We start from the raw sequence: 12,396 nt of genomic DNA, 5'->3' as shown, positions 1-12,396 counted from the left end.
CACTGGAGTCCTCCCCAGCCTCTGCCACCCTCTGGCGGCTTCCTCTGCCCTACATAGGCCTCTCCAGCTGGGTGCAGAGTCCCCCGTGTGTCCCTGGGACTGTCTTCTCTCTCCCTCTCCCCGTGCTGTCCAGGGCAGGCCTGCCCCTCCCCTGGGGCTGCAAGACCGCGGCCGCCACACGGTCATCTGTTGCCCGCTGGCACGCACCCTCCGCCCGCCCGTGGCGCAGGTAGGGAGGACACCGAGTTCCTCCTCCGTCATTTTTCCAGGCTGGGCTGCTCTGCATCCCCCGGGTGGGAAGGGGAAATCCAGGCGGAGAACCCTTCCTGCAAAGCCATGCAAACGAATGCAAATATATACAAATTGTGCAAAAAACCAGGCAAACCGGCCCTATGTCCACAGAGAGGTCCCAGGAGGGGTTACCGGCCCCTGCCAGCTCCCCCTTCCCCTACCATTGGGAGGTGGGGTGGGTCCGGGCTGCAGACTGACGCAGGGACTAAGACCTGTTCGTCGCATGCTTACTGTGTGCAGGGCCCTGTGCCAGGCACTGGGGACACAGCAGGATCCAGGTGGACCCACCTTGTGCACGGGCTCACGGCACTGACCAAGCGAGCAGATGAACACTCATTTCAGAAGCCGATGGATGATGAAAGCAAAGCAAGGTCAGAGATGGAGAAGCCTGGGGAGCAACTTTATGTGGGGCCTCTGGGAGGGGAACTCTGAGGAGGGGCGTGGACCTGCAGGAAGCGAATGAGTTGGGCCTGGAGAGAGCTGGGGAAAGGCCTTCCAGGCAGGGGGAACCGCCAGTGCAAAGGCCCTGGGGTGGGAAGGAGCAGAGTGAGTGGAGAGGTGAGTGAGGAGGGGGAGGGCCACAGGGTAGAGGTGTGGATTTTATTCTGACGGTGCTGGGTGGCCACTGGAGAGTTTAGAGCAAATGAGGGACCTGGAGATTTCTAGGTTCTGAAAAAAGCCCACCATGCCGCAGGTGGGAGCTGTGGGGTGGGGCAAAATGGGTGGATTCGCAACACATTCTGGAATCCCAGAACGTAAGAGGAGGCCCAGAGCTGGGAGCCCTGGGGTGGGGGGCTGAGGCAGTGGCACAGACGGGGCAGGGAGCGGGGTGCGGGAGGAGCAGTCGCAGCTTCCCCGAGTGTACAGCTCCCATCGTGGGATGGGAGGGGCAGGCAGGACCACCACACACACGCTGCACAGGCCCTGTGTACCCACCTCGGTGGGGCGGAGGGCTAGAGCCATGCCTGGGGCCCAGCAGCTGCAGTCCCAGCAGAAGGGGCAGGAGTGTCAGGGGCTGCGAGGGAATCTGCTGCCCAGCCCCTGCCTGGGCACCACCGTGCCCCGTGTCTCCCTGGAGACGGGCCTGGGGCAGGGGTGAGAGGTAGTGCCTTCGTCTGGCTCCACCATGAACTGCAGGGGATCTGTGCTTAAACTTCCACCCTGCACTCAATCACCCCAAACCGTTATTACTGGCGCTGTCGATGTCCGTGACATTCCACTACACAGTCTCTCGGTTTCAGGATCCGGGTCGGGTCCCCTGGCCCCAGCTCATCTCCTCTTGCCGTGGCACCTGCCCTTGCCCCCACAGTCCCGACTCAGGGGCAGGTGCGGGGAGGCAGCTCTCCAGGTCTGCACCCCAGAGCGTGACACCTGGCCCCGGGCCAGCCCAGGGACAGGACCTGGGAGTGCCTCTGCACCCAACAATGTGGGAGAGGGCTACAGGAGCCCTGCGGGTTCTGGACTCCTGCCCTGTCACCACTGGGCTGGCTGGGTGAGCCTGGGTAGGACCTGTTCCTCTCTGGGCTCCAGCCAACCAGAGCTGTCAGCAATCCAAGTGGTGGGCCCCACCTGGGAAGGCCCGTTCCCTCCCAGCCCCTCAGCTCCCTCTGGAGAGTGAGGGCTCAGCTCCATGGTCCTCGCCTCCAGCCAGCATCCTCCAGCCCGCATCCTGACAGCCGCTCTGAGCAGGGGTTGCGGGAACTGCCAGGTGGCTGGTTATGTAGAAGCGTCTGTGGGCACACACGTTGCAGAGATGGCAGGTGGGTGCATGAGCAGTTGGTTAGGGAGCTGAGGGCTCACTTGTCCTTGGTTCAAGAGCCCCTCACTAACGAGTGACCCCATCTCTCAGCTGGTTGTGGCAGAGCTCTCCCAGCTGGCTCCCAGGCTGTAAAGGAGCCTTGGTGGAGCCCGAGGCGGGCTCGCGGTGACACAGAGGGCCTTGTTGGGGCTCTGGCCTTCGGCGTTCCTGGTGGTGCCTCCTCCCACATGAGCCTCCTGGCCTCTCAACCTTTAGCTCATCTTAAGACCTCCCATCCCCAGACCTAAGAGGTCACCACCCCCACTTTACGGAGCAAGAAACTATGGCTCAGAGTGGGCAGTCACTGCCCCAGGCTCAGCCAGCAGGGCCCAGACTCCAGGCCAAGTCAGGAGTGACAGGACCTGCCTGGCTTAAGCGGGCCTCGGGGTCCTCCTCCCTCCTGGTCTACTCCCAGACACAGGTCGGGTACCCAAGCTCTTTCTGCCTTGTTGCTTTTTTCTTTCAAAGATTTTCTTCTTTTTCTCCCCCAAAGACCCCTGGTACATAGTTGTGTATTTTTAGTTGCGGGTCCTTGTACTCATGGTACGTGGGATGCCATCTCAGCATGGCCTGATGAGCAGTGCCATGTCTGCGCCCAGGATCCAAACCAGTGAAACCCCGGGCCACCGCAGTGGAGTGTGTGGCCTTAACCACTTGGCCACGGGGCAGCCCCTGCCTTGCTGCTCTTGTATGGCTTCCTCACGGCCAAGATGGCTGCTGGAGCACTAGCCACTGGGGCTACATTCCAGCCTGATGGACAGTTGCTGGAAATGGCATGTCACTATCATACAGCCACCACTAACCAAAAGGGAGGCTGGGAAACTTTTTTCTGGGTGGCATCTAAATATGGGAATTCTACTACTGAAGGAGAGAAGAAATACTTGGGGCAATTAGGAGTTTCTACCAGAAATCAGATGATTAATGAAACCAAGTAGGCACAAATTAAACAAGTTTTAGCCTCACTCCCTAAATACACCTTAAACATCAAACAGTGCCCCGAAAAAAACAATTTGGAACACACACAGGGAGATTTTCAGGTTTTCGCCCCACTAAAGAGCTTTCGCAAAACAAAAAACCACCAGCAGCCTGGCAGAGAAATGGGCAAACCTCTTTCAAATTATTTTTAAACCAGGGAAGTGCCTCCATGAGAAACAAAAAACTGAAACCCACAAACGGGATTCTCTTCAGCTGCCAACTCCAGCTTGCTCACTCACGGTGCGGTCAAGGCCGGAGGAAAACAGGCCATCTTACTGGAGGCTGCCGGGAGAGTGATATGCGGAGGCCCGCATCCCAGCCTTGGCAGCAAGGCCAGGCCCGCGAGTCCATATGTCACCCCACGCGGTGCAGACACAGGTGGAGGGGTGTTCAGGGGCCATCACTGCCCTTTTCTGGGTTGCACACTTATTGAACCCCTCCTGGGGACGCAGTGTGTCAGAGAACCAACCAAATCACATGAACAGAGGTGTGGGCTGCCAACGTGAGGCCGACCCAGTGCCAATCCGCAGAGCAGTCCATGCAGGGCGCTGGGCAGGTGCTCAGGGCTGGGGCGGGGTGGTTAACAGCAGGCAGAGCTGCCGGTGGGCAGGGAGCTGGGCCCGAGCCTGCCCCAGGCCTCCCTCCGGGAACCCCTCCAAGCACGGGCGGGGGGGGGGTGTTACGTGACCTGGTTTCCTGGAAACGGATCAAGCCCAGGCTAATGGTGACTGGGGATGGGGGGCTGTGCTCCTGCCCGGGGCTTTCCAGGCCCCACCCCACTGCCTTTTTGTGCCTCAACTCCTGCCCGAGCCCAGGGTGGCCTCTGAACACGAGGCGAGTCCTGACTGACCTGGGCTCCCGGTGCAGGCACAGTGCTGCCTCCAAGTATTGTCAACTGAGTCAATGTGGCACGTACTTGACCTTCTGACAAGGACACGAAGGCTCAGGGGACCAGGGCTGCACAGGCCTGAGCTCCCAGCTGGGCCTCGGCCAGGGCGGCCCCCCAGGTGGGATTAGCTTTGTGCCTGGAATTCCCAGCCTCCAGCGGTTCCCTGGAGACCGGCCCCCACGGGAGCCCTGGACACCCTGGGATCGATCAGGGGGCCTCCAGCCGATGGACACGAGAGAACCCAGCACAACAGACCCATAGCCCTCTTGGGCATCCCCATGTCTGCTCTGAGGATCTTGGAACCAAAGACGGGGGTTCTAGGCCGGGGGAGAGGCCCCAGGTGGAAGGAACCAACCCTGTCACCCTGCCCCCCGGTGTCTGACTACCGCTGTCTCCCCACCAGCAGCAGTGTGGGCAGCTGGGGCCTGTGTCCCAGGCGGGTAGGACAGATGTGCGGGCCAGACCTGTGGAGTACCCCAAAGCTCAAAGCAGAGTGTGACGGCTCTGAAACTGGAGCCTCCTGGCTCCAGGACCCGCCCGTGAGAGCCCTCACCAGACAAAGCCCGGAAAGCCATGCCGGCAGGATGGAGCTGGGGAGGGGCCCTCGCTGTTCCTGGGGCTCCCCTTCTGGACCCAGGTGTCCGGCCCCACGTGAAGCGGGCAGCTCTCCCGGAGCAGAGCACTCACAGCGCGGCCGCGCCCTCTTGAGTTCTGCAGGGCACGGACAGAACACAGGTGTCCAAGCACGCAGGCTTCCAAGGAGTTTATTTGACCAGACCCGAGGAGACCCAACTAGAAAAAGGTGTTGGGCCTCTTAGTGGTGAAGCGGGGCTTGTGCTGGCGACGCAGGACCCGGTGGGGCAGCGGGAACTTGATCTTGGAGTCCTGTCACAGACAAGGAGCCGAGTGAGGGCAGGGAGGCCTCTCAACGCGTCCTCCGGGCCCACCGAGGCGCGGCCGCCCCACTGGGCTCCTGCGTCAGACCTGGTGCCTGTGCGTCTTCTAAGGCTTGGGGGGCAGCCAGGCCAGCGCAGCGCTCCAGGGCGGCCCCTCGGCCCAGCCCACCCAGCAGGGCCCAGGGGCACTCACGTGGAACTGCTTGACGGCTGGTCGGCGGCACTTGCTGGCTGCGATCTCCTCCACTTTCATCACCTGGATGGAGTGGGCCCGGGCGCGGTGCCGGGCGCCCATGTCTCGGTCTGCAGGGAGCAGGAGTGTACTGGGTGACTGTGTACTTGGGGTCTGGGCATTCCCCAAAACTGCCACCATGTGTCCACCTGGGGGCCCCAACTTGAGGACAGGGGAGCCGCAGCCTCTGGCCACCAGAGGTGTAGAATCTCCAAATTCACTTTGAGAGGCACAGCCACAGCCCCTCAAAGGCGACAGGATCCGCTTGCTGTTAGCACCTGTGTTTAAACCGCTGCTACAAGAAACAGCAGTTCTTGGGTTTAGGTGCCTGAGTTTTGGGTCTGGCAGGCACGCCACCCCGGGAGCATGTGGGGCGGCCAGCACCAGGCCCCAGCCACAACCCACGAGGGAGGGTCCACACTCTGAGGTGGTGGACTGCAGGCCCCTGCATCCCATGCTGCAGGTGCCAGGAAAAGATGGCCTGTGGCCTGCTCTCTGCTCCCCACCCCAAGCAAACACCTCTCCTGCGCCTCACGCCACCACCCCAAAAGCCTCTTGCATTTGTCCTGCCTGAGTGCGTGTGTCAAATTGAGCTGCAGATGCCTGCGACATGAGGCTAACAGAGGGACCCCGCTGGGGCAGGCGGCTTACAGCACTGGGTGACGGCGCCTGCGGTGGTCAGGTCCCGGTACTCGCGGTACATGTTGTGGGTGCCGCTGCGGGAGTCATAGCGCAGCCAGATGCCGAAGTTCTTCACCCGCAGCGGGGATTTCTCGAACACCTGCCAGAACAAGGAGACCGGCTGAGGCGGGAGCAGGCGTGCCCTGCCCCCGCTGTCCACCCCCAGGCCCCGCACCTCAGGCATCGGAGGGAACCTGCTGTCCACAGGGAATGGCACGGTGACAGCAAGGGGTGCAAAGCAGTCCAGGCCTGGCTGCTGCCCCCATGGCGACCAGCACAGCTCCAGGCCCCTCCCAGACACTACTGTCCTGGGTCTGTCTGGGCTGCAAACCAGTGGCCGCCCAGCGCAGCCTCGTGGTGCCCAGAGCACATCAACACAATGTGTCCGGGGACAGCACCTCTCCCACCTCACTGACGAAGCCCAGGGAGGGCCGCAGCCTCAGCCAAGGTGGCCCAGCACACCAGCCACGCCCTCCCTGGGCCTGAACAGCTGACCGGGACCAGTCACTGAGAAGTCTGGTGAGCCTACAAGCTGAGGTATGCCCCATGGGAAGGTGTGAATGCACTGCGGACCACACCGTCTCTGACACCCCTACCTGTCCGCAGTAGACAATCTCCCCTGAAGATTTCTTCATCTTCTTCAGCTGAGACACAAAGTACCAGAAGCGGGACTTGGCGACGACATGATTCGGGGCGAAGATTCGCATGCGGTAGAGCGGGGGCGTGTGGCATTTGGGGGTGGGCAGGCAGCGCCCCACCACCTTGTACTCTCGCAGCTGAAACAGAAACACAGGTGAGGCGAGGCCAGCACGCGAGCCTGGTGACTGCTGGATCAGGCGACTGAGAAGGGAATCCCATCTCAGGGCCTCCGTGTGGAATTCAAGTGACTGTGGGTCACGCCACCGCCCAAGCCTTCTCCGTAAAAGGGAGTGCCGGCGGGGAGGGTTCACCGAGATGCCCGGGCACCCTCTGCCCTGGCTCATGAAGGCTGGGGGCTGTCAACCCTGCTGCCCTGCCCCACGTTTTACTTGGGAGAAAAGCTGAGCCCTAGACCTGCCGCCTCAGGCCAGGAACAGCCAGGCAGACTCCTTCCTCCAGAGCACCTTCGCAGCTCACATCTCGCCAGCATCCTCTTTCACTCTGGCATCCAGAGACAGGGACCCCCCGGCCCACTCCAGGCACAACCAGGACAAGAATCCAGCTCCCCTCCCGCGCCCTGGGCTCCCGGGACTGCTGCCCTCAGCTCGCGGCTGCCTCAGTTTCCCCTGCTGCAGCCCAAGGCCTGTGACACGGCTGGAAAGAGCCACCTCCGGAAATGACTCGCCACCAATTCACTAACACTAATAGAAGACAGCCGCAAATATGGTACACTGGGCTCTTACCTACACCTCTCAACGAGACTCATCGGCCTCTTTCCCAGCGTGGAAACTGAGGCTGGCGAGCTGTCCATGACCCGCTCGCCCTGTTCCTCCCCAGGATCTGCTCTTCCACCTCTGCGTCGTCACGCTCCCTGGTCTCACCCAGCACTTGCAAAGATCAGGTTCGCACTCCCCGCGTGAGCTCGGGTCTGTAATTCCCTCCTACTTCTCACAGCCATTCTCAGAGAAGGGAATACTATTGCCGCCCTCGCCCTGGTCCGCTTTGCAAATGGGGAAACTGAGGCTCAGAGGCTCGACAAGGTCCCGCAGCGCGAGCCTCCCCGCCGCGGGAACCTGCCCCTGGCCCTGGAAAGGTGGCCCGGCCTCCCTCGCCCCCGCGATCCCCGAGCTGGCCGGCCACGCACCGGCCTCCCCACGCGGCGCCCGCCATGTTGGCTGCAGCCGGGGCGGCGGCGCGCGGCCGCGCGGGACCCAGCTGGGAGCGCGCTCCCCCGACGCGGCCCGCGGCAACCTCCCGGGGGCCCTCATGCGGCCGGCGCCGCGTCGCCGGGCCCCCGGCCCCGCCGCACTCATCTTACCGTGCCCGAAGCCTTCATGGCGCCCTGTCCACGCTCGCCACCACCCCCAAAAGGAAGTAGCTGCCCTCGCGCAGCCGCTCACCACGACTTCTCTGCCGGAAGTCCCTCCCTCCCGAAGCTGCGCGCCCATTGGCTTCTCGACCCCGCGCTCAACAAGATCTGCTTCTTCATTCGGCTCCGGATCCACCAACCTCTCGCAACCTCGCCTCGCTTCACGGGAAGACTACAACTCCCAAGAGGCAGCGCGGCTAGCCCCTTCTGTTCCGCCGCGGCCGTTTGGGGGCGTCTGCGCGCGCGGCACGCCGGGAGTCGTAGGCACTCAGGGAGGTCTCGGCGGCCGATTGGAACATTCTGCTTCTCCCGGACGCTTATGCCTAGAACCGAGCTTCGAGTGGCCGCGATGCTAATGATGAGATCGCGCCGCTTCTCCCCACTCGAGGCCTCTTCTTCCCCAGAGGTGTGTTAGGGAGGTCTCAGGCCACGGACCTGAGAGTTATCTGTAAACTGGGAATAATACTAATGTTTTCCCCTAGAAATGTTACAATAATTAGATGAGATGACCCATGTGAAACGCCGGGCACAGAGCAGTCAACAATTAACGAGCGCTAACCTTTATTAGGCGCTGGAATGTTACTTCTTATTGCGATGGGGGTCTGATTCAAACCCCATCCTGGAGCAGCACGGGGTGGGAGTGGGGCGCTGGAACTGATCAAGGTGCAGCCCCCACCTTTGAGGGGCTTCGAGCTTAGCAATTTGCTGGGGCAAAAAGAGGTTGTCTTAATCTTCCTCGAGCAAGAAGAGGAAGACTGGCAAGAGCTGTTAGCTCAGGGCTGATCTTCTTCACCAAAAAAAGAGAGAGAGAGAGAACTGGCAACAGATGTTAGCTCAGGGTGAATCTTCCTCAGCAAAAAAAACAACAGTGGTCGCCTCTGAAAGGGTAGGGTCAGGGATCAACTGACGGGCACGAAGGAACTTGCTGGGCTGATGATAATGTGCCACATCTTAATAAGGGTTATGTGGATACACACATTTATCAAAAAACTCAGCAAATGTACTCTTAATTTGTTCATTTCATTGTATGCAAAATGTCAATAAAGAAAATCTATACAAAAAAAAAAAAAAAAAGAGGTTGTCTTGGAGGGGAGACCGATGATGGAAAGGAAAGAACCAGAAACAACTCAGATGTCAGGCTGTGAAGAGAAACGAAGAGGAAAGAGGATAAAGCGGAGGGTTTATTTCACGCGGGAGGGCGCTCGGGTGAGGTGACACCTAAGTCCAAATAGCACTTTTCTTTTTTTAATTAAAAAAAGTAGGGGCCAGCCCCATAGCTGAGTGGTTAAGTTCGCGCGCTTCTCTTAGGCGGCCCAGGGTTTCGCTGGTTCGAATCCTGGGCGTGGACATGGCCCGGCTCGTCAAGCCACGCTGAGGCGGCGTCCCACATGCCACAACTAGAAGGACCTGCAACTAAGATATACAACTATATACTGGGGGATTTGGGGAGAAAAAGCAGAAACATAAAAGATTGGCAACAGTTGTTAGCTGAGATGCTAATCTTTCAAAAAAAATTAATAACAGCTTCCTTGAGATATAGTTCACATACCATACAAGTCACCATTTAAACGGTACAATTCAACTGTGTACGTTCACAGACACACGTACATATGTATTTAGTATGTGCACAATTGTGCAACTGTCAACATAAAATTTAGAACATTTGCGTCATCCCCAAAGGAAGCCCCTTAGTTAGTAGTCACTTCCCGTTGCCTCCACCTCCCCCAGCCCTAGGCAACTAGGAATCTACTTTCTGCCTCTATGGACTTGCCTATTCTAGACGTTTCACATAATTGGAATTACACAAAATGAGGTCTTTGTCACTGGCTTCTTTCACTTAGCATAGTGTTTCCAAGGCTCGTGCACCTTGTACCGTGGCTCAGGACTTCATTTCTTTTTACTGCTAAATAATATTCCATTGCATGGCTATACTTACCCATTCATCAGTGATCGACATTGGGGTTGTTGCCGCTTTTTGGCTATTGTGAATACAGAGATAATGACATTTGCATGTGCCATTTGTGTCACTGTATGTTTTCATTTCTCTTGGGTATATAGCTAGGAGTGGAATTGCTCGGTCATGTGGTAATTCTATGTTTAACCTTTTGAGGAACTGCTAGACTATTTTCTAAAAAGCCTGAAGCATTTTACATTCCCATCAGCAGTGTATGAAGGTTCCACCTTCTCCACATCCTCACCACCACTTTGTATTATATCCATCCCAGTGGGTGCGAAGTGGTATCTCGTTGTGGTTTTGATTTGCTTTCCCCGATGGCTAATGGTGTTGGGCACCTTTTCATGTGCTTATTAGGCATTTGTATATCTTCTTTGCCCATTTTTAAAGTGAGGTTTTTAAAAAAATTATTAGTTGTAAGAATTCTTCACACTTTCTATAGATATATAGTTCCTTACCTATATATGATTTGCAAATTTTGTCATTTGCGGGTTACTTTTCCCTTTCTTGATGCAGTCCTTTGAGGCACAAAACTTTTTCATTTTGATAAAGTCCAATTTATCTTTTTTTCTTTTGTTGCTTGTGCTTTGGGTGTCATATCTAAGAAACTATTGTCTAATTCAAGGTTATGAAGCTTATGTCTATGTTTTCTTCTAAGAATTTTACGGTTTTAGCTCTTACATTTAGGTCTTTGATCACTTGGAGTTAATTTTGTATATAGTATCAGACAGGGTTCGACTTCATTCTCTTGCATGTGGAGATCCAGTTGTTCCAGCACCATTTGTTGAAAAGACTCTTCTTTCCCCTTTGAACTGTCTTGTCGAAAACAAATGGTTGATTTCTGAGTTCCTATTGTGTTCCCTTGATCTGTATGTCCGTCTTTCTGCCACTGCCACGTTGTTTTGATTACTGTGGCTTTGTAGTAAGTTTTGGATTGGGAAGTGTAAATTCTCCAATTTTGACTTTCTTTTTCAAGATCAAAAAGGCTATTCCGGGTGCCCGGAATTTCCATGGGAATTTTAGGATCAGCTTGTCAGTTTCTGCACAGAAGCCAGCTGGGATTCTGACCGGGATGGTGTTGAACCTGTAGATGGCTTTGGGGAGCACTGGCATCTTCATGTGACATCTGCCATTTCGTCTTTGTTTCCTCTGTGTCTCCTGTCTTTTGTGCTGTTTTCCCCATCCTTCCTTTACTGCTTCCTATTGCATGAAATGACTATTTTCTAGTGTAACATTTTAATTCCTTTAATGAGTTTTTCACTATATTTCTGAGTTATTTCCTTAGTGGTGCCTCTAGGGCTGAAGGTACATCTCGACTTAGAATCTCCATCGGATTTATGCTGCCTTAATTCTCTGGAGATACAGAGACGGTATTTCTCTATAGCTCCTTTCCTCTCCAGCTTTTTGTCCGATTGTTGTTATTGTTGTGCTATAATCGTTATACATGTTACAGCTACATATGTCTAACCCTACAGTACATTGTTACGGTTACTACTCCATGCAATGGTATGTCTGTTAAAGAATCTGAGAAAATAAAGGAGAGCAAGTATATATTTACGGAGTTTGTTATATTAATTTTCTCCTTTCCCATTTCTGCTTCTCTTCACCTGTGTTTGTGGATTAGAGTTGTCACCTGGTGTCATCTGCTTATTCCAAGACAGCTGTGCCCCCCACCTTTGTTGTGCTGTTCGTGTCAAATATGTTGCATTCCTAAAGCAGGGGAGACAGAAGGAGGAGCAGTCTGCATGTACGCTGTCTTTTATAATTACAGAATTACCTTATCTGTGGTCTTTGGTTTTCTGGGTGAGCTGGAATTAACGAGCTCTGTTTGCACTAAAGTCCCGAGGCCAACAGGGCAGGAGGAGATTAGTTAGCCAGCGCCTTCCTGGTGGACGCTTGGGTTGTGAAGTCGGGAAGCTGGCGGGAGAGGAGCGTGACGGAGGGACCGGGCCTGCCGCCTTCTGGCCCAGGCCTCCTCCCGGGCGGGGCGCCAGGCGAGAGGCGACTCCATGCGAACGGCGGTGCCGCGAGTGTCCACTAGGTGGGAGCAGAGCCCTTGCCTGGCTCTGCCCGGCCGAGGCCAACAGTCGGGGCGCTGGTGTGGGGAGGACACAGGTTCGGATCCCACCGATAGTTTCCTGGCGCATCGCCGCTTTGGGCCTCAGTTTCCCCCTCCGTAAAATGAGGCTAATAATAGTCCCCAGCTTGTAGGATTGTGAGGTTTATACGGCGTATAATTGTTTGGACTGGGGAGGCAGGGGCCCTGCGTGAACTCACTGCCCTGGGCCTCAGTTTCCCTAGGTTGCGCAGAGGGAAAGGGCGGGTGGAAAGAGGTCCTGGAAAACGCAGGGCAGGACCTGGGGCACAAATCGAGTCCTGGGAGAGCAGGAGGACGGAAAGGAGAGAGGAGGGGCGGGAGGGGACAGGGACAGTCCCAGGCGCAGCCCCCGCCCTGGGGCCTGGCGCCTTTGTCCCCGAGGCCGGGGTCGGGGCGACTCCCGCAGCGACAGAGGAGGGACCGCGGGGGCGTGTGTGTTCCGCCTAAAGTTTGTTAAAAAGCTGGGGCGTTTTGACTTTTCGGCCCCGCCCGGTGCCGCCTCGGCCCCGCCCAGCCCCTGCCGCGCGGGGATCCGATCGCGACCCGGGTCCCCAGCGCTCAGTCAGGCCTCCCG

General features: G+C 57.0%; 1 protein-coding gene and 1 non-coding gene across 2 annotated transcripts; both read right to left on the bottom strand.

The window, feature by feature from the left end:
• Window positions 1–4,701: 4,701 nt before the first annotated feature.
• RPL18A (ribosomal protein L18a) lies at window positions 4,702–7,792 on the bottom strand. The gene is made up of 5 exons (XM_046672199.1): window positions 7,720–7,792; window positions 6,359–6,538; window positions 5,733–5,862; window positions 5,043–5,152; window positions 4,702–4,838 (listed from the first exon to the last, which is right to left on the bottom strand). Exons 1-5 carry the CDS (start codon window positions 7,735–7,737, stop codon window positions 4,746–4,748), a joined length of 531 nt encoding a protein of 176 aa, XP_046528155.1. The 5' UTR covers window positions 7,738–7,792; the 3' UTR covers window positions 4,702–4,745.
• LOC124245239 (small nucleolar RNA SNORA68) lies at window positions 5,280–5,412 on the bottom strand. Its single transcript, XR_006890235.1, has one exon. It is a non-coding gene; the product is annotated as a small nucleolar RNA SNORA68 (small nucleolar RNA).
• Window positions 7,793–12,396: the final 4,604 nt, after the last annotated feature.

The sequence above is a fragment of the Equus quagga genome, chromosome 9, assembly GCF_021613505.1.
Source record: "Equus quagga isolate Etosha38 chromosome 9, UCLA_HA_Equagga_1.0, whole genome shotgun sequence".
NCBI lineage: Eukaryota > Metazoa > Chordata > Mammalia > Perissodactyla > Equidae > Equus > Equus quagga.
Note: the sequence above shows the minus strand (reverse complement) of the source record. Positions and strands in the feature narration are given on the sequence as shown.

What these genes read in the sequence shown, in the direction of transcription:
- RPL18A (XM_046672199.1), bottom strand. An exon ending in AGATTGTCTACTGCGGACAG is followed by an intron (nt 5,863 to 6,358) that starts GTAGGGGTGTCA and finishes TTGTTCTGGCAG; the next exon opens with GTGTTCGAGAAATCCCCGCT. An exon ending in CAGCCGTCAAGCAGTTCCAC is followed by an intron (nt 4,839 to 5,042) that starts GTGAGTGCCCCT and finishes TGTCTGTGACAG; the next exon opens with GACTCCAAGATCAAGTTCCC.